Source organism: Muntiacus reevesi, chromosome 12, assembly GCF_963930625.1.
Source record: "Muntiacus reevesi chromosome 12, mMunRee1.1, whole genome shotgun sequence".
Taxonomy (NCBI): Eukaryota; Metazoa; Chordata; class Mammalia; order Artiodactyla; family Cervidae; genus Muntiacus; species Muntiacus reevesi.
Window position 1 is genome coordinate 6,937,054 of NC_089260.1, and position 22,858 is coordinate 6,959,911.

Consider the following 22,858-nt stretch of genomic DNA (forward strand, 5'->3'; position numbering starts at 1 on the left):
TTTAACTACTACACTGCCAGCGCCTAAAACAGAGCCTCACAACATAAGTTTCATAAATATTTCTTGAATATTTACTATCTTAAAATATAGCTTAAAGTCTAAATCTTTCTTTTCAAACTTTCCCTAACTCTTTCAGTTAGCAAAACTTAATGTGGAAAACAGAATTTTGGAATTAAATAAACCTATAGTCAACTACGGACTACTTACTGTTCTGATTTTCAGTTTTCTCATTTGTAAAAGAGAGAATGTTTTCCATCTTGCTGAGTTATTATAAGGTGTAGAGGTTATCGGGCTTCCCCGGTGGCTCGGTCGGTAAAGAACCTGCCTGCAGTGCAGGAGACCTGGGTTTGATCCCTGGGTCGGGAAGATCCCCTGCAGAAGGGCATGGCAACCCACTCCAGTATCCTTGCCTGGAGAATCCCATGGACAGAGGAGCCTGGCGGGCTGCAGTCCATGGGGTCACAGAGAGTTGGACACGATAGAATGACTAAGTACTCACACGGAGATTATCAACATTAAGTGCCGAGCTTATAGCCAGGCACCTACTGGTTACCCAGGGCACAGAGTTATTAACTAAGAGCAGGTATCACTCGATCACATTCTCTTCCCCTTGGTCAAGTTTTGGTCTATTTCTGGTTTACAACATTTATCACTTGGTACTAGAGTTATGATATCTGTCTATCTTTGCCGTAGTCCACCAGCTTTTTCGTATGCCAAATACCAATTGCTTTAATGTGCCTAGGAAGTATCTCTCTCAAAATTTGGCATAAGCCTTTTCTCAGTCAAGTGTTTTTTATATACTCAACTAGACTTCAGTACTTTCTCTTCATGTCTTTCCTCTTGTATCTTAAAAGTACCTAGGTTAATGTTTATCTTCACTCCTGGAGTATGAGCTCCATACAGTCAGGGGTGTTACCTTCTATTATCAATCCTGTGTGTTTGCTTGCTCAGTCATGTCTGACTCTTTGCAACCCTATGGACTGTAGCCCGTCAGGCTCCTCTGTCCATGGGGATTCTCCAGGCAAGAATACTGGAGTGGGGTGCCATGCCCTCCTCCTCCAGGGGATCTTCCCAACCCAGGGATCAAACCCAGGTCTCCCACATTGCAGGCAGATTCTTTTACCAGCTGAGCTACCAGGGAAGCCCAAGAATACTGGAGTTGGTGGCCTGTCCCTTCTCCAGGGGATCTTCCTGACCCAGGAATCAAAGTGGGGCCTCCTGCATTGTAAGCAGATTCTTCACCAGGGGAGCTGTCGGGGAAGCCCTGGGTCCACAGTAAACTACCCTGGGCATACATATTCATCATGGGAAATAGGAGATGAGTATGAAAACTACAAACAAGATATCTTCTACAGAATTTATTCTTAGAAATAGAGCAGGGGCTAGTGAAAGAAACTGAATTCAGACAGAGTTTAGAAACTCTGTCCAGCAGAGAGTTTTGATTAAGGAATCCAAGGTACCATGAGAGTTTAGAGAAGCAGGCCTTACTATATATGCATATATATACAAATATATTTATACTTGCTTTGATACTGAAAATAGTTGCCACTGCATTTTACTTGAGAGCTGGCCTATGTACTTTCAACTCGTTCCTGATGCCAAGAACCAGTGGTTATTCAAGAGCACTCACTAAGCTCTCACAGTGTACAGAGCATAGGTTGGAAAAACGATCATTAGACATGGAGAGACCCATCTCTTCTGAGATTGGCAATCTAATTAGATAGATAAGAAGAATGAAATGAATGTACTCAGAGTCTATTTCATATCATATTCTCAGATAAAGTTGACACATCAGTGACATTACCATGATATCAAGGAATAACACTTGGATGTGGAAATTCAGCCAAAGCAGTGAAATCAGAATCTTTCAGTTGTCATCTCGTATCTTGTAAAATAAGAAAATTATTGCATTTTCTGTTCATTTCAACTAGTTGCTGTGGGCTTAGCCACAATGAGTAATGAGTAAGCTTTTTTACTTTATTCCTTGAATCTAAATTTATTATCCTACTTAAATTAAATAAGTGATATCTAACTAAGCATTGTAGGGCATTTATAAAATTCAAAAATCTATTCATGTATTTGAACAAAAGCATTGATTTTTTTTTCCTGGAAATTATGGTGCTTTTGAGTGTCTTATAGCAAATCCAAATCTTAGTTTCAAATAAAGGAAATAAAGTACTTTGCCTATTAAAATTATACGAAATCTATATTTTTAAAGTATGGCCTCTGGTAGATAGGATATTCTGTGTAAGTAGGACACAATTTCATTATTTATTGATTCACATCTACTAAAAAAAGCACATTATTTTATTTTTAAATGAATGGTATTGGTAATATGTAGCTATTTTAATATACTGATGCCAACATAAAGTTTACATTTTTCATTAATCTTTCAGAATGGTTTGCAAACATTGAGGGAAAAGTATTTTTCAGTATTATACTACATTCACTTTTTAGTATTATGTAATTTACTTTGACACATTGCTTTTTAGGGTTATTGTTGGAGAATTCAATGTCACTGAAATGCACATTTAGCAAAATGTAAAGTTAGTTTTAGTTTGTAACATTTAAAAAAATAATGTAAATTAGGCAGCTATAAATGCCGTACTTAAAAAAAAAAAAAAACAAAAAACAGCAACATGTATACGTAAAATCAAAATGAGTGTCTCAGAGAGGAGATTTAACTTAAATGGCTACTAGTAGACCCTGAACAAAATGAAATGATCAATACTCCTATTAAAAAAACAGTGTTGTAATTGTCAAGTGAAATTATAAGGATCTCATAAAGATGTGCGAACCAAAGATAGAGTAGCGGCAGCGCGCCTGGAAGTGGCTACGCTCCCAAGCAAATCATCTCGATTAGTTCCTATTCATGATTGAAATTATGGCTTTTTTATCTGTTCATAACATGCAGCATTTTTTAGCCTCACATTTCTAAGCATTTTAGCTTTTGCTGACATAAATGCATTCCCCAAATAGAATGTTACGAGAACCTTCTGCTAGACATTTAAGCCCATTTGTGCATTTCTTTTCAAGATACTTCTTTTGAACCTTCTAACTGTGAAAGCTCTGGGAAGGTGGTGTTAGAATGAACGAGAACTTGTTTTCTAAAGCGACACTGTAGACAGTTGATCTACCGTTGGGGAAAAAAAAAAAGTCACAGCCTCCTACCTTGAAAACAAACATCTCACGGCGAAGAATAGCTAGAGTGTTAAAGTTCCCGTCGCAGATGTTGGGTTTGGCTCCAGGATAGGAAGGCCTGCCCGTGGGAGGCCGCGGAGGTTTGGGCCGGTCGTTTTTCCTTGGGTCAGCGGGAGGAGCAGAGCGGTGTGGCGGCACCGTTGGTAGAGGTCTTGTTGGTGGAGGAATCTTGTCAGGTGGACCTTTTGAAAATACGAGGACAGCACTTGGTTCAGTTAAAATTGGAAGAGTGCTGGAAAAAATGCTACAGGGGACAGTCACTCATCAGTGAAGGGTTCTGACTAAGTGAGCTAAGAGGTCTTTAAGATTGTATATTTACTGAAATAACAAACCGTTTTACCCAACAAACCATTGCCAAGTCCACCAGAAACTGTCTTTAACATGCTGAATTCTAGGTCCAAGTAACTAGGCCTTCTTTGTTAATTTTTAATGATTTTTTTTAAAAATAGCTTCACCACAGTCCTAATTGGATATGCTGCTTTGAAATCTTTTTTGGAAATAGGAGGTATATTAATAATAAATAAATTAAAATGAATGCTGGAACCCTGCATGTAAACATTATCAAAGTTAATCCTAGATTTTGATAGATGATTCTATGCAAAGATTTCTAAACATTAACAAATCAAAATTTATTTTATCCTATGTCTCTAACTGTATTTTATAACCTTTTCTTGACTTTCATTATTTTTTTCTAATGAAATGTTTTGACAAATTGCTAGAATAGTGTTTCATTTGAACACTAAACCTAAAAAACTGATTGATTAAAGCACCACAAGGTAAAATATTAATGTGAAGAAGTATTTCTAAAAGGAGGTTTCTAAATCAAGTCAAAGTTTATACATGTAATTTGGTACAGATGTAAACCATCATTCCTCAAGGGGTTTATGTTTTAAAAAAGAAATACAGAGCTGTTCACACTTCATACTTAGATATGGAAAGAATACCCTTTTGCAGACCTTCAGTCTAGACTACTAACTCATGAGGTCATGAGAAAGAGCCTCCTTTCAGCTGGCTACTTCAGCAGAATGTCTGATGACACACACATAGGCAGAGGCCAGCTCATTCAACATATAAGCCATTTAGTTTTGAGTTCCAGACATTTCGGTTTTCTCAGTAGCCCCCCAAAAAAGAGCAGCACAAAGCCTTTTTCCCCACAAAACTTATTTTAGCCCTGAGAGAATTCTCACCACTGTGAAATTGAAAAACTAATAAATGCAAAGCAAATTAGTGAATTTAAACTATGATATTTGAAAATGTAAATTATACTTTCTGAATACTGAATATTAATATACACACAGGACACATTAATATACACACATTCATTTTATTAATTTAGTAAAGCATATTCTCTACATGTAAATTATAAATGTCAAGTTCTTAACAGTTAAATTTTGGGTGAAATGCATGTCTTTATAAAAGTCAGTGGTCATGTTGAGGGAGTTAGGATTTAAATATGTGTAATAGTCTCTCTCCCTTTTGTCTTAATTTGCATTCATTGACTGAACTCCATAAATTAAAGTGATTCTACTCTACTAGAAATTTATTTTGAATTATGTGTTAGTAAACTTAGCCATTTGTTATTTTTTACTCTTAGTCAATAACTACCTGCTTTTGAATTTATTCTGTTATATCCATCACACAAGATTATTTTCAGCATTTTCAAAAATGGTTTGTCTAGGATCTAATATCAAGTATTAGTGAGAATCAATCTGCCCGCTTTTATCAAAGACCCAGTCTCTTCTAGGAAAGTCTTCTAACTCACTGTTTATTGGTTATATTAATATATTACATTTTATCTGAATTTTAAATACTAAAGTTTATCTGATCTTTACTATAATTCCAGGTTTCAGTTAAACTCAGTACAAAAAGTTTATCAATGCCTAGGCTTTCCCATAACCTGCACATTAAGATATCTGCAATTGGTGCCAACCAAACCTGACTGATAGAAGACTTTTGCCAATAGATCAGATCTTTATTCAATATTTATCTCTCTAATACAACACTTAGAGCATCTATCTCAAAAAAGACGACAGAGAAGGAATTCTGCACCTCACGATAGAGTTAACCCAACAGAACCACGGGGACCTACCGTATATCTTCTGGATGCCCTGCAGGTCGTCACTGGGCAGCTTGAAGTTGTCGGTCTCCATGTACTGGTAAAACGGGGCCATGATGGCGGTGGGGTCGTTGGAATGTTCCAGCCCCAGCGCGTGTCCCAGCTCATGAACCGCCACGAGAAATAGGTCATTTCCTGTGCAGAGGAGAAGAAAGTGCGTCGCTGCAAGTGATATCCAAACACAGAATTGACAAGGACAATTGGTATTGCCAAAATTTTACCCAAGAAAAGTGAGAGGAACTCTTTAGTTCACCCGTCAGTGTGATTTTATCATTGGATTACCTTTGGGTAAAATCCAACATGTTAGTTTAAAAAGGGGGTGGGGGTTGGTGGTGAAGAGGTGATAGTGAAGTCACAAAAATTTAGACACTTAAAGAGGAATAAAGAACAAAAGTTGAAGAGAGAACAGTAGCATCAGAAATTGCTACTACTGCTGTTGAAATATCCTAGTTAGGAAACATGCAATATACTATATCTCATTTCTGTGGTCTTCATATTGGACATAATCCTAACAACAATTCATCAAAAAATACAAGGTACAATACCTACTTTTTCACAAACGAGTAGATTAAGGCATAGAGAGTGACAAATTTTCTCAGCAATAGTAAACCTTTGTATTTAAAGAGCTGTGATTAGAATTCAGGTTATTATAATTCCTAGAAGATGGTTTATCTTTCTTACCGGCCGAGAATATAGGAATATAGGAAAATAAATAAAAAGTAAAATAAAAGGTCATAGGGTAGCAGTCATAAAAACTAGGAATCTAGTCTTAGCTCTGCAAATACAACTTCTAATCAATTAATACATGATCTGAACAAAATATATTTGTCTTAGAACTCTCAGAGACACCTAATCTGACTTTGTGTGATCAGACCCCTGCGGATGGCCTCTGCATACTGTCCACTCTCAGATCATCATAAGTCAGCTCCTGAGCACAGAGCCAGCCCTTCATGGATATCTGTTCATTCCATAAGTTTAATTGAACCACACGAGTATCAACGCATTGGGGCTGTTATTCTTCCGAGAGTTATGTTCCTAAGTGATAAGTTTAACATGGTTGAACATAAAGTGTAGTTTTACATGGTTGATTTGTTACAAATGCTAAAGATTTCAATGAACTTCCTGAGTCTCACTTTAAGGAACATTCCTCTCCAACTACTTTTACAAGGTAATCACTGTGGTAATTACCCTTCAGAGGGCTATTTTTTAAACATAAAAACTGGGTGCATAAGCAGTATTTCTTTTTACTCCATTCTGGAGTAGTCTGTCAGAAGGAAGGGATGAAACCGTGGGGCTGACTGCATACAGGAAGGAGCCATTCGAACACTTCTGGGGCTTACCTCAGTTTCAGGGAATATCTGTCTACATACCAAGGGGAAACAAATTAGAGAGGTTTAAAAAGAAATACAAGTTTAAAGAAAAATAATATAATATGTATTATCTGTAATAAAGATGTTGACTGCCTTTATTAAGTTTATAAAGTTTACTAACTCTGCTCTGGGTTGTTTGACCTGTGAGAAAACCTGTATTTTCTCACTTAATTCCCACAGCTCTCCAGTCACTATAATCATATCCCCTTAAAAAAATCAGAAAACAAAGCTTGGAGGCATTAAATACAATTTGCAAGTTCATGTAGTAAGACATAGGTGGATTTCTGTCCTCCCAGCATTACATTCTAATGGGGGAGACCAGAGAGAAACATGATAGAAAAGCAAAATAAACAGGATGTTACATAGTGAAAAATGATACAGATATAATAAGGCAGAAAAAGGACACGTCAGAGAGGAAGTGGAGCCTAGAATATATAGGGAATCTTAGAGAACAGTAACGGTTTTGCTTTCTAGGCTGACTGCAGTGGGGATCATTGAAAGACTTTGAGCTGAGGAGGGACATAATCTGACTTACATTTTGGCAGGAGCTTTCTGGAAATGACTTATGAGAATCAAATGCAGTGGGTGAGGGACTCAACATGATTAAATCTCTGATGTTAGTGTAGGAATTCAGGCAAAGATACTAGTGACCTGGCCCATAGGGGTAATAATGAAGGTATACAGAAGCAGCAAAATTCTTGGTACATTTTGAAACAAGAATCACATAGCTTCTTAAAAGACTAAATGCAAGGTGTGAGAAAAGAAAAAAGCCAAAGAGAACACCATGTCTTTTGATGCGAGCAACTTAAAAAATGAAGACACCATACTGGATGGAGAAAACACTAGGAAAACCTATCATTTGTTGCCTTTTTTTTTTTTTCTTGGTGGGAGTGAGAAGTGGATAGCCTTACCAGGAGCTCATTCTTTGAGTGTTAAAGATGGCCATGGAAAATTCTTGGAGATTCAAATAAATAAGGGAGTGATTTTTGACTTGCCACAGTATTTATTTCATGTAAGGAAGGCAGTGATTACATTATGGGATGAAGGATTGTAGCAAGATATAGTGATAAGATTAAGACCATCGCTTAAATGATGTTGCAAAAGGATATTTTGTGTCATGAGACTAGCAAGAGTAAGCTGGAGAGATACTCTGTGGCAGTCATAATAGATATCAGAAATTAAAGATTTGTAAGAGCAAGGTCAAGGGTATACCCATGGGAGTGATTCTCTGAGTTAGAATGGAATACAAACTCATTGGATAGGAGATCCAATAATGTAGAGGGCTGAACACTGGAAAAATTTATCTACATGACCATTGAGATCACCAAGAATTAGAATAAATGTGATATTCAGCAGGGGAAGGAAAGAGTAGGACAAATTGAGAAAGGAGCATTAACACATATACTCTGTCATGGGTAAAACGGACAACCAGCAAGAAGCTGCTGCATAATGCAGGGAGCCCAGCCTGGCCCTCCGTGATGACCACGAGGGCTGGACTATAATCATGACTGATTTGCCCTATTGTACAGCAGAAACCAACACGGCCTTGTAATTATCCTCCAATTAAAATTTAAGTGATATCGAGGGGAATGGGATCAAATTGGGAGATAAAATCATCAAGGATTAGGGAGAAAAATGTGAGTGCTAATAGATGACTACAGCAAGGGGAGACAGTGGACGGAACCATCTGACAAAATCACAGTCACAGCTTGATGTTTCGATGGAGGAGAGTGGGAGTATGATCTTGCAGCGGCATTAAAAAGAAAAAAAATATAAGAGGGCATGCATCATAGCTCATATCCTGCAGTAGAAGGAATGTGCAGGAGAAAACAGCTAGCATTTTGAAGGAATGGAGAGACTGCTTAGATACCAAAAGAATCTAAAGAGAATATTTTCAAAAAAAGTTGATTATTATTAAAGAGGTTTTGATGACAATGGACTTGGAACATCTCTGGAGCGAACAGCTTCAGCAGAGAGAAGGAAGGAAATGAAGGCAGACATGGCAATGTACAAATACAAGAGGATGAGAGTCCCGGGGCTCCATGCTTCCTGTCTAACAGATGAGAATGGGAGGAGAGGGCCTAAAAATGAACCTCATGATCCCAAGGTATCAAATGAAAGAGACCACTATTACTTTAAGGGTACATTTAAAGGAATTAAAGAAGATGGACAAAGCAGGGAGTGAAATTTCAGGGGGTATGCAGGAGAGTGTAGAATAGGAGAGAGCACAACTTCCCGCACCCACCTTCGCTTCAGTTTCTGTTATTTTTCCTCTACCGGCAAGATACTTCCACATGCCTCAGCAAGATAGCCACGACCTTTTATCCATATTCCTTTGTCCTCCTTTCCAACATTATTTCCTATTTCTTTTCTTTTTGCTACCATCTTTCTAGTTATGTAGTGTGTGCTTGCTCAGCCCTGAAGGTAAATGCATGAACAGTCTTCCTTCTAGAATTGAAACACACCTTCCTTTTCTTGGTGTGTTGAGGTGAAGTGAAAGTCACTCAGTCGTGTCCGACTCTTTGTGACCCCATGGACTTACAGTCCATGGAATTCTTAGGCCTGAATACTGGAGTGGGTAGCCTTTCCCTTCTCTAGGGGATCTTCCCAACCCAGGGATCAAACCCAGGTCTCCTGCATTGCAGGCGGATTCTTTACCAGCTGAGCCACAAGGGAAGCCCTCTTGGTGTGTTGGATGCATATCAAGCTGACTTGGTGTGACTGCTCAAATGTTACTTTGTCTATGAAGTCCTCCCCGAAGGGTACTATTACCACGGGCTCTCCTTTTGCTCCCAAACCCATTGTGCATCACCTTATCATAAAACTCAGCTGCATTTTATTGTCATCATCTTTGAGCAGGTCTTCCCAATGTATTTTGAATTCTTTAAAGACTGAACTTGTGCATCATATAACTTGGCATCCTCCATTCAAAGATATTGTCTGACATTTAGCAGATGTTTAATTGTTAAATGAATGAATGAATGAATGTGTTTCTAGGAAGTGGAGGACTAATTAGAATTTGAGTAGTAAAGAACAGAATGTCATTTTCACCTAAATATAGCTCAGATTTTTTCTTCCCCCCACAAGCTTTATTGAAGTCAATTGACAAATAAAATTGCAAAATATTTAAATTGTACACTGTGGTGGTTTGATATATGTTTACATTGCGAAGGATTCTCCTCAATGAGTTAATAAACACATTCATTACCTTTTTTTCCTTTTTGGTGAGAACTCTTGCATTAAATTGCAGTGATAAAATTCAGTGTCATCAACTACAGTCACCATGCTATACATTATTTCCTTAGGAATTATTCATCTTACAACTGAAAGTTTGTACCCCTTTAACAATCTTTTTCTATCTTCCCAGCCCCCCAATTTTTTTTTCAGACTATCATGGATAGAAAGAGAACGAAATGAGATGACAGAAAACTGAGGAGACCACTATTCTTACATGGCATCAGACAATGGAACTAAAATACGCCAACACTCAATAAATGTCACTAAGTTGCTCAAAAAGTGCCAGAAGATAGTTGTGTTTGAAGTAATGAAAAAGGCTATGGTCTACAGGAAATTGTTGGAGAGTGCAGAACAAGTTTGCTTTTGTAAAATATTTTAGAGGAGGAATTATAATGATTGGAGGGACTAAGGACTGAGAGTGGGATGTTCACAATTTTTGGATAGTGGAAAATCAAAAGGCACGGGAGGTCAGATTTACTGGAAAACAGGACTTTTAAAGACTAAATTTTGATTTAAAATTTTAAAATTATGCGATGAAACATGCTCTTGTGGATCATCCAGCAAGCATGTGCTAGTCATAGGCAGAGATAACAGAAAGAAGAAGGGGGTCATTTAATTAAAGATGTAGGAACCACGGGAGTGTTTGTATGTAATATATGGAGAAGGCTTCAGATTGTGTCTCAGAGGACACTCACGAGTGAGAGGAAGTAGGGAGGAAATGAATCACTGGTATTTTACATGTCAGACGTCTAACACCAACTCTGGAATGAGCACCTTTGTGATTTTATATCAGAGATATATTCATTAAGATACAAATCTAATATTGATGAGATACTGCAACCACAAATTAGATGCAAAGTGGTAGGACAGGTGTATGCTTAGCATCTGGGCATACTCATGCCCAGAAAATACATAAAAGGGTCTTACGAAGCATTACTAAGAATAAAGCTAGTAGAGGTGAGCTATTTAAAATACTAAAAGATAACACTGCTAAAGTGCTACACTGGATACGTCTGCAAGTATGGAAAACCCAGCAGTGGTCACAGGACTGGAAAAGGTCAGTTTTTGTCCGAATTCCAAAGAAGAGTAAGGCTTAAGAATATTCAAACTACTGCATAATTGTGTTCACTTCCCATGCTAGCAAGGGTATTCTCAAAATCCTTCAAGTTAGGCTTCAGCAGTACTTGAATTGAGAAATTCCAGATGTATAAGCTAGGTTTAGAAAAGGCAGAGGAACCAGAGCTCAAATTGCCAACATTCTTTGGAACATAGAGAAAGCGAGAGAATTTCAGAAAAACATCTATTTCTGATTCATTGACTATGTGGAAGCCTTTGTGTGGAAAATTCTGAAAAAGATGGGAATACCAGACCACCCTACCCATCTCCTGAGAAACTTGTAGGCAGGTCAAGATATAGAAGTTAGAACCTTACATGGAACAACTGACTGATTCAAAATTGGGAAAGGAGTATGTCAAGGCTGTATACTGTCACCCTGTTTATTTAACTTATATGCACAGTACATCATGTGAAATGCCAGGCTGGATTAGTTACAAGCTGGAGTCAAGATTGCTGGGAGAAATAATGACAACCTCAAATATGTACATGATACCACTCTAATGGTAGAAAGCAAAGAGGAACTAAAGAGCCTCTCGATGAGGGTGAAGGAGGAAAGTGAAAAAGCTGGCTTAAAACTCAACATCAAAAAAACTAAGATCATGACATCTGAAACCATCACTTCTTGGCAAATAGAGGGGTGGAAAAGTGAAAGTAGTGACAAATTTTCTCTTCTCGGGCTCAAAAATCAATACAAATGGTGGCTGCAACCACAAAATTAGAAGACACTTGCTTCTTGGAAGGAAGGTTATGACAAACCTAGACAGCGTATTGAAAAGAATTCATTTGAATCAGTTCTAATGAGATGGATGAAACTGGAGGCCATTATACAGAGTGAAGTAAGCCAGAAAGATAAAGATCATTACAGCATACTAACACATATATATGGAACTTAGAAAGATGGTAATGATAACCCTATATGCAAAACAGAAAAAGAGACACAGATGTACAGAACAGACTTTCGGACTCTGTGGGAGAAGGCGAGGGTGGGATGTTTCGAGAGAACAGCATGTATATTATCTAGGGTGAAACAGATCACCGGCCCAGGTGGGATGCATGAGACAGGTGCTCGGGCCTGGTGCACTGGGAGGACCCAGGGGAATCGGGTGGGGGGGGAGGTGGGAGGGGGGATCGGGATGGGGAATACATGTAAATCCATGGCTGATTCATGTCAATGTATGACAAAACCCACTGCAATGTTGTGAAGTAATTAGCCTCCAACTAATAAAAATAATTGAAAAAAAAAAGTAAAGCAAAGACATCAGTTTGGCGACAAAGGTCCATATAGTCAAAGCTATGGTCTTTCCAATAGTCATGTATAGGTGTGAGAGTTGAACCAAAAAGAAGGTTGAGTGCCAAAGAATTGATGCTTTGGAACTGTGGTGTTGGAGAAGATTCTTGAGAGTCCCTTGGACAACAAGGAGAACAAACCAGTTAATCCTAAGTGACACCAACCCCGAATACTCATTGGAAGGACTGATGCTGAAGCTGAAGCTCCAGTGCTTTGATCTGATATGAAGAGCCAACTCATTGGAAAAGACCCTGATGCTGGGAAAGCTAGAAGGCAAAAGGAGAAGGAAGCGGCAGAGGATGAGACGGTTGGATAGCATCACTGATTCAGTGCAGGTGAACTTGGGTGAACTCTGGGAGACGGTGAGAGACAGGGAGGCCTGCCGTGCTGCAGTCCATGGGGTCGGTGGGGGGAGAACAAATTAGCCAGGAAGGCGCGTTGAGGCTCTCTCGCCCCACACTTTGTAATAAGGACTCTGTACCAGCTGGGATCGCCTACAGCACTGCGTGTGCAGAGCACGAGGTACTCGCTTGGCCACCGGCTGCTTTGCGCGGTGCTCCCGTATGAGCTTCACTCTGAAAGCCCTGGCGGCTGCGGCATTGGGACTATGTTGGAGCGGCCACACGGTTACGCTCTATGAGGCTGTGTAACGGCTCTGTTATGGCTTGGGGATGGTTATGTTGTGGCTGCTGCTTCGGCGGCTGTGCCAGCCAGCAGAGAATAACGTGTCTGCAGTTCCTACGGCTCTTCACATCTCATTCCAGCCTCTTCGCTCATGCCTTGCCTACCCTGGGTTCAAAGAACAGCGTGCCCAGTGTTAACAGGGAGACAGCTGGCGTCACAAACAGGATGAGAAGCTGTACAGGTTCGCAGAGTCGGACACTGAACAACAACTAGGACAACCGCAAATAAGGTGCAAAGTGGTGGGGCAGGTGCATGCTGAGGGTCTGGGCATACTCACGCCTACAAAACACATGTAAATTTGGCTGGAATGTGCTATCAGTGGGCTAAGAGTGAGAGAAATTGTTATCAAAAACAGACCCAATGACAAAACAGCAATGCATCAAGCTTGCAATGGACCAGAAACAAGGCAGTGGGACCAAGAGCAGAAGACACAAAGGTTTTGACTCAAGGTTCACAAGAAGCCCTGGTGACAACCAGGCTCGGCAAGATGTAGTCCTGGTTTGGAAAATACCTCTAGGCTCTCCCGCCCTTCTTTTATCAAAACAGACACAACTTCTTTGTCAGAAAGTCCCAATGTGATCTTACAGGGATTATGTCTTGTCTTTATTCTTCAAAAGGAAATAAATCCAACCTTCATAACCTTCCTCCTATGTACTACGTTCCCTTCCCTAGGAAAAAAGTAACCTGAACTTTGTTCTTAGATAAATATGTAGGAACTCATCCTTTCACTCTTGGTCAGATAAATATCACTGTTAGCTATGTATCAAACTTTTGGACCTTGTTGAATTAACAAGTACTTCAAATCTCTCATAGGAAAACAGTGTTTTATTCACTATTTTTTTTCCCTTTTGGCTAGTAAGAGAAATGAAGAAAACAAAACACAAAATGTAAGATGAAGTGATAACAGCAAAAATCATATTTCATATATCTATCCACTTCAGATTAATCAGATTTCTTCTAAGCACCTTTCCTAAGAGTGGAGTCATTCCTTGTTTAAGAAATAACATAAGGCTTTAGAAGAAAACTAATAGGCTTAGCACATGAACCCATGACCTATTGACTTTGCCACATCACTTTTAATCAGAAATACTGGCTAAACGCTCCAAGTAATTACCATCCTTCAGATGACTGGCAATAATATAATTAAAACTTACTGAAGATTCATAATACTTTAAAAGGGTAAGTTGTTAAGTAAAGTACCAGTCTGTGGTTTGAATTCTACTTGGCACAAAAATTTTTGGCCCATGATGAATTTTAGACAATTAAAATGCACCAGACCTCTTGCCTAATGATGAAAATAATAACTGCTTCTGTAACTTATCATTAATTTACATGATTCAAGATTCTCAATTGCAATATGCCTTGATCTTATCAACATGCAGGCGACAAAGGAGAAATCAGCTTATTGGCTCTTAATACAGAAATAGTACATGCTTCTTTTGTAAGATTTTGAGATTTGAGTGAGTTGCTTTCAACTGAATCCCTAATCCTCACTTTGTATACTCCAATATAATTTCAGGACACTGAACTGTATATTATGAAATATAATGCATTATTTAAAATTTCCTTGTCATAATTACGTCTTTATATTTCATTCTAAACTCTTTCAACCTTCCATTCATTTTTGTATGCAACTCCTTCTGCTAACAGCATATCTTGAATATCAAAAATGACTATATAATATTTCATATGTAAAAACTGTTATATGTAATCATGACATTCATAATCCTATAAAAGTGTTGAAACATTAGCACCACTGAATCAATCTCTGGTTTTGCCCTACCTTTGACTGTCCTAGTCTCTCCAGAGGCAATCACTAGCTTGAATTTTGAATTTCTCAATCTCCTGCTTATATTTAATCAACTACATCTTTTTAGATAAATTATAGCTTTATAAATGTGGTATCATTCTGTATGTTGTGTTCTGAACTTTCTGAAGCTCTGCATTTGTTTTTCTAATATGTATCTTTTTGTTTACCTCTGTCAGTCTTACAAAAACTTTTGACCCTTTAAAACAAAATTCTGTGAAACTTTGTCCACCTCCCCAGGTAAATTTAGTTTCTCTGTGTGTATCCTTGGCCTTTTGCACATAACTTGACTGTAACATATATCATAATTTACCTGACTGCTTCTGATGCATAGAAACACTTAATATTTACTTGTAGGTTAAGTGACTGGGAACAGATTTGCACAAATTCATAATTGTAAATATTTAAATATGTAATTTAAAATATTCAAATCCATGTCTAGAAACAAACCTCAGATATCATCATGAAATCTCTGAATAGTGGGAGTTACCTCAGTGCCTAATAGATAAATAGGATGGGCCTTCTAAAACTTCTGTCCTCTCAAACTATCCACACACCGGTTTTGTCAGTTGAGAAGCTGAAGAAATATGTGGGAGTCAAACCTCGAAGGTGGCTCAGATGACTTCCACCTCCTAGTGTTTCATTATATGTACTTGCTGGAGTAGAATATGATAGAAATGATGGTACCCAATTTCCAAGGTTAGGTCATAATATTCACTAGGACTTCCTTCTTGGTTATTTCTCTCTGGAGAATTAGTTCCCATGTCCCATAAACAGCTCTCTATGCAGAAGGGATACATGTGGAGAACCAAGGCCTTCTACCAAAGATCTACATGAGTAAGCTTGGAAGTAGATTTTCCAGCCTCTTCAGATAACTGTAGCCACAACCAATAATTTCACTGCACATTCACGTGTACCTTGAATCAAAATCACCCAGCTAAACTGCTCTTGGGTACTTTACCCGCCCCCACCTCCACCGAACTGTGTGAGAAAGTAAGTGTGTTGTTTTAAGTTGCTAAGGTTTGGGGTGATTTATTTTTTATGCAGTAACAGATAAGTAATCTGGGACATTTAAGCCCTCTAATTCCTCACTATGTGGTTAGGATTAGGAGATAGGAAAGAAAAGCTTAAAAAAAAAAACAACTGAGTAGAAGAAGAAGCTACTCTGAAGCATTTGAGTATTTGTACAATAATCCTGATATTAAAAAAAGGAGTGTCTTAAATATTGTCCAGTCCAATTATCTCTACATAAACTGAAAGGTTTGGTGATCATTCTAACTAAATTGGAGAAAAGGCTGTGACTGCAAACTTTCACAGATAAAAATATCAGCTATTTTGCTGCCTCGTATGTTTTTCTCAAATATATAAGACCTGATGCTTTGGCGGCCCCTTTATTTCTATTCTCCTGGCGTCTCACCGAAGAGAGGGCCTCTTTCTCGTTGGTGGTTTAGTTGCTAAGTCAATGTCCGACTCTTGAGACCCCAAGGACTGCAGCCCGCCAGGCTCCTCTGTCCATTCTCCAGGCAAGACCACTGGAGTGGGCTGCCATGTCCTTCTCCAGGGGCTCTTCCCCACCCACGAGTCGAACCCGGGTCTCCTGCACCGCAAGGAGAATCTTTCCCAACTGAGCAGTGAGGGCCTCTTTCTTGCTGGCCCATAAAACCTGGGGTCCCTGCTAGAGCCAGAAGAGTGTTGGAGACATGTGAAAGAAGAACAAGAAGAGAATGCCATGCGTTGACCACTTACTATGAACTAGACGTATGTCACTGAGCTTGTCCTTGAAACCTCATGACAACCTTCTCGCTCCTTCCACCAGGAACGCTTCTGGGGCTGCGCCAGGGGCTCGGTCAGCGCTCCAGGCAGGAGAGCTGGGCTCCAGCCTCCACCATGGCCACCCGCCTCTGGACCAGAGTCAGATCCCTGCCGAGCTCTGCCAGGTAGGACGGGACAGAAGCTGGCTTGGGGGGAGATTTTCACAGGTCCCTTGTTTCCACCTCTACTCTCCGCAAGCCTCCAGTCCTCAAGGGCCTGGTGCACCTCCGCTGCCTTCTTTCTGCCCGCTGTTCTGGGTCTCAACATTTCCCTCATTCCCCAAGGCTCTCAAGCTTCTGAATGACTCCTTGGCTCCCCCTCTGGATGCTTTCTCCCAACTGGGTCATAGTTAAGACTATGAAAAAAGCTTATTATTACAATAATTTATTAGTTGTTACCATACATGAGCTAATGTGAGGCGATGAAGTTACAATTTTGAACAGCATTTACCTGTGTGCCATGCAAATTTGACCATTTTGTTTAATGACAACTCTTATTTTCTTTGACATATTCTCAAACCTTTAAAGTGTTTTGTACTGTTAAAGTGTAATAGTATTATTAATGATGTCTCAAGACTAGAATTAAAGGAAACCAAAAGTTCTCGTAAAATGCTAAAAAAGCAATCCAAAGAGTGTCAGTTAATATTCACATGTAGTATGTCTCACCATGTTAGTTAAATTTTGTTATTATCACTATTTTACAGGTCAGGAAATGAAGACTTTCATAGATGGCGGGACTTGGCCAAAGTTACCTAGTAACTGGCAGGAACTGACTTAAGCCCCCCTTACATTCTAGGCCCACAACAAAAAATTAATGTGTGCTGAGGAAGTGGATTTCTTTACTTTGTCCTTAGCCCTAAACATCTTCTCAAGACTTCAGAGTTTGCGTCCATGAGGCAAGGGCCACCCTATCAAGCCACCCGTTCAAAGTGCACAGCTGGTGGACAGCTGCTGCATAAGAACTTTTTCTAAGCATCTGTAACAATAATTTCGATTTCTTTTCTCCACTAAATGAATGCCAAACTTAATACTTTCAAATGTACTTCCCAAGTACAATTCCAGCTGCTCAAAAAGTTTTAATCGTTTTCATTGCTTCTAATTTTTAATTAAGTCTAAAAGGTTTGTAGCAAAGAAAATATTTTCAAAAGAAAAGGAAATAGTACTGCTAAAATTAGGAGAAGGGTAAAGTACATGGATTTTCATTTTCATATTATATTTCAAAACATTTCCCCAGATACGGAGGAGAGTTTCTGAGAATGTTACAGAGTTTGCCTGTTGGGATGCAGTTACATTTGGAGCATGCACTGATCTACAATAATAAGGCATAATTAAACACCAGGCCATTAAAATATAGGGAAAACAAATAGCCATCTAATAGGTCTTCCAAAAGTCAGTAAAGGTATTTCCAAAGATATCTACCACCAAACATTTATAGATTCTAATTTAATAAGGACTTTAGAAAAAAATCATATAATTAAAATAACTTAAATATATCTTAGGTAAAGCAGACACCTTGGGGAAATATTTGGATAATCAAGGCCAAGGCAAATGTTTTATTCATTTAGGCTATGGTTTGGATATGAAGTTTGTTTTTTAGTGAATTAGACATGTGTTCACAACATTCGGGGCTTCCCTGGTGGTTCAGCTGGTAAAGAATCTGCCTGCAATGAGGGAGACCTGAGTTCTATCCCTGGCTTGGGAAGATCCCCTGGAGAAGAGAAAGGCTACCCACTCCAGTATTCTGGCGTAGAGAATCCATGGACTGTATAATCCACGGGGTCCCAAAGAGTCAAACACAACTGAGCAACTTTCACTTTCACAACATTTAAAATAGTCCTTCTAAAGAAATAAGATTCATTGTGGCTAATTGCACCATGATATTAACAGGAGTTTTTATCCCTCTGCTGTTGAGCCTAGTTAGGAGTCTAGAAACACTCTCATTTATGCCCCTTGTCATTTATTCATGTGTGGTTTATATGTGCTATACTCTCCCCCTGGGTAGATCAATTTAATGGTTAAGATCATTCTGGAGGTTTACTTTCCTGTCTCTAGTGCAAAAGAGATACATTTTAGTGACTACCTAAACAAAAGCAATAGTGTAATAAATGCAAAGCCACTTTTCAGGAACTTAATTATATATCCTTTCACTGTATGTGAACTTAAAGTACTATCTATTCAGTAACCATTCTAAGTATGGCTACTATAATAATCCCAGGATTATGTGCTATTTCCAGATCAGCAGCTTTGTGACATATTTCTTTAATCATTACTAAGTATCCACTATATGCAAGGAACTATTTGTAGAATCATTGATAAACAATTTATCCTTACAATACAGTTGATTTTTCTACTGTGGGCCAGACAATATGAAACACCATAGTCTCAGACATAAGTCTCCAAAGTCCCTTGTTCTTAAGGAACCGAGAGTTTAGCTCAGTGATTCTGAGGTTTTGAGGTTCACAAACTCCTCAGAGAATCTGACAAACTATGGAAATTCTCCCAAGAAAAATGAATGCATTAGTACAATATTGCATGTGATTTTGAAGTTAGGTTTACTTAAGTCCTTAAGACAGATCAGATTTAAAATGGTAACAGCTATTGTCTGTAAAAGACAGTAAACAATATACCTCTGTGTGATTCAATTTCTTTATTTATAAAGTAGGTCTAATATCTATCTATAGGGCTGTTGATGGGTTAAATAATGCAGTGTATATAAAATACTTCTTAAAGACATAGTTATCAGCTAGTACTATACTACTTTTAATATTATTAATATTATTCCTATTCTGACTTGCTACTACTGCTGCTGATGCTAGTATTATTATTACTCCTATTCTGATTATTAATAGACTTTACAAATTTTTGAGTGAAAAGTTCCCCATTTTATATAACAAGAAACTGAAGCTCCAGTACACTGGGTTATCAGAGGTCAGAAAATGAAGTATTACAACTGGAATTTAAATGTCAGTTTTGACTTTACCAAAACTCATGCACCAATTGATTAAACGTAGTCTTGATATAAAAATATGTGAGTGACAATGTTGGAAAGAATGTTAAGATCAAGTTTTGAAGAGTTCTGAATGCTAGGTTTAAGAGTCAGATCACTGTGTAGGAGGCAACAGAATACCATGAAAGACTAATTAAAAAATGATATTGCTATAGGGTTATTTGACATTAGTATGAAGGTGTGATTGCAGTGGGAAATGACTGAAGGCAAAGGCAGCGGTTAGAAGACTGCTTTAATTATCAGAATTACTCGGTGACAAGGACCTAAACAAAGGCAGTGATGAAGGGACAGAAAACTGGAAAGGAAAATACTTGAGTCATAGAGGACTGAAATCATTTCTTGAGTTATGCTTTTTCCCATTATTAAGTTAGAGTTGATCATAATCCCTTAAACAACAAAATACAGATAAAAACTGTCTCATATTTTGCTACCATTATTGATTGCTAAAGGTAGAAAACTTGAATCTAGATTTTTATTTTAATTTTCAAAGTATACTACTTAGTATACTAAATGGTTATGATGTTAAAAGTTATCTATTGAAGGTCGTTTTATAAATATTTCATATTATTTTCTTTCATATAGTGTCTAAAATTGACTTTTTGCTGCAATTTTTGAACTCAACTAGATAATGAATAATTAACAAGAAATGGGAAAACAAAATTGTAAAATGTTTCATTCACTTGCTTGTACCAGCTTATCTAGACTGTGATTCCTGCAAGTATTTAACTACACCCATTTCCTCACTGACATACAACAGAAGAGCTTGCAAGGTTTATGGTGACAGCATTGATATGGTGTTGCTAATACCTAGGGTGGGTCACAAGGAGAAAGGTCAGCTCTTTTCGAGTAAAAGCATAGAACTTAGCATGATGCAAGGAGGCAGAACTGGAAAAAGCACGCTTCTGTAAATAGCATACACAGCTGCAAGCTCAAGGTCAGTCTGCATGCATCAGGCATTTGTTTCCTATCAGCGTATTTACAAAACCTTCATGATGCTGGAATTCAATTCATGCTTGCATATGAGAAGAATAATTTGTAAAACAATATTTTTTTGTTCACAGAATTCCTATTTTTTCAGTCTAAATGTTTGGACACCAGGAAAGTTTTGATTTTACATTGGAGAACCTCCGCTGAGGTTGAATAGACTGAGTCCCATATTGAGTCACTAGGGCGGGTGTGACGGCCATAAGAGTAAAGCCATACAGTGTGTTTCTTTGCACTGAATGTTATTTACATAGGTGGAAATGACTGACATATATTCAAGTACAGCTGCTTGCTTTCTGAGAGATGGAAACATATTAAACAATTACAGAAGTTAAAAGTTGGGAGGATAAAACTTTAGCTGTTTTCTGAATTTTGCTTCTGTATTTCGTTGCCACCTGATGATTTATTTTGGTGATGTTACAGATTTGATTGCTTAGGCATACATACTTTCTGTTTTTAGGGGGAAAAAGCAAAAGCAAACAAATAAAAACAATTCTCTATATGCAAGTATTTGTATAGAGATTTACTAACAAATTATAAATCAGTTTATTTTTATAAAGCATTAAAATATAATCAAGCAGCAGTGATTATAGTAAATAAATTATAAAATTAATTATTCATTCAGAACTGATTTTTTTCCTTTTTTACCTAACAAAAGCATTTTCCCAGAAGAACCTATTTTGGCTCAATAATATGGTGTTTTCTTTAACATTCATTTTTAAAAGGAGGCATTTCTTTCTTGTTTCTCTCTAAAGAAATCCTGTTTTTATCCTCCCTCCCTTTCTTTTAGTAAAACCCAACCAGATGTGCAAAACGCAAAAACAGTGATAAGTTTAACACTTCACATAATCATGTATTTATACAACAAGCTTCCCATTTTATATATGTATATGTGTGTGTGTGTATACATATAGACACACATATATATGTATTTATAGCTATTGATGAAAGGTAAATGTGTTTGACTTTCTTCAGTGCTTATTTTACAACAGTGATCTGAGTTCATATTTGTGTTCTAAGAGTGATAAGAAATGCATAATTTCATTTGAGTAATTATCGTTCTTATGTGAAAAAATTAAAATGCAGAATCACAAAATTGATACTTATTTGTGCAGTCGACAATAGAGAGGATTATGTGAGTTGATTCTTCAAAAATATTTCAGTAAATTAGTGAACCTAAAATATATACATTTATATGGCACATATGAACAAAATCGGGAGATTCATGCTTGACCCAGTGTTTATAGAAAATTTTGAAACATATTTCCAAATCTTGCAGAAGGATGTGATGTTACCTAAGTGTCTTCCTTGTCTATTTTATTCAGGTTTGCTTTTAAAGTGATGAAACCAAAATAGAAGATGAAAATGAAAGAAAAATAAAAATACATTTCTTTTTAATAATAGAAATGCTTTTAATCTGGCTGTGATTTAGTCAACATACTGTGTTAAAAACCCTCATATTATTTTAATTATTTCAGCAGAGGTGTAGCAGAATAGTTTGTTTCATCTTTATTTAGCAAACAAATATTTGAAAGCCTGGGGTTTTAGCTTAGGAATTGGCAGAATGCTCTGTTGGCAGTGTGCTTATGCATTTCAAATGTTCTGAGGAATGTTTTCTTTCTAGGATACATGAGTTGGAAGGAAACTGTAACCTAAATGTCTTGATAAATGTGTGTGTGTGGTCGTGTTTTGTAAGTAGATTTCGAAGAATACAGCACCTATATGTTTCATGCTTTTACATACCATATGAAAATAAATCCATATAATAATTTCAGTGTAGTCTTGGAAATTTCTTCCGCAGACAGGAAGACAAAATTTGTATTACACATATTGACTTAAAAAAGGCAAGGAATGCAAATTCCTGATTTTGAGATTCCTTTGCTTCTAATTACTTTTTAATTGCAAAAGGCCTAATTAACTGGAAAGTAGTTTCCTCGTTTATTTACTAAAAGGGAATGAAATTTATATCCACAGAGTATTCAGAATGGTCTAGAAAGTTATCTTCACAACAACACATTGAGGTAGGTATAATCACCCCCAAATAATAGCTCAGGCAAGGAAGATTTGGAGTAAATAACCCATAAGCTGGTTACGTAGCATAGGCAAGTTTGAACTCAGTTCTGTTTGAACCCAAAGTCTTTTCCTTGGGCTGAATATGACTTTCAGTTGACTTGTTACCACACACACACAAGGTTGCCTTGATCAACATTAAAGACCACACGTAACCCTATGACACA

At 37.7% G+C, this 22,858-nt stretch overlaps 1 protein-coding gene across 2 annotated transcripts in view; it reads right to left on the reverse strand.

The window, feature by feature from the left end:
- MMP16 (matrix metallopeptidase 16) overlaps window positions 1-22,858 on the reverse strand; it is a 379,158-nt gene that overhangs the window by 97,549 nt on the left and 258,751 nt on the right. For both annotated transcript variants that reach the window (XM_065902939.1, XM_065902940.1), the window contains exons 5-6: window positions 5,291-5,452; window positions 3,172-3,383 (exon numbers count right to left, since the gene is read on the reverse strand). In XM_065902939.1, the coding sequence (XP_065759011.1) occupies window positions 3,172-3,383; window positions 5,291-5,452 (374 nt within the window). The remainder of the gene's footprint in view (window positions 1-3,171; window positions 3,384-5,290; window positions 5,453-22,858) is intronic.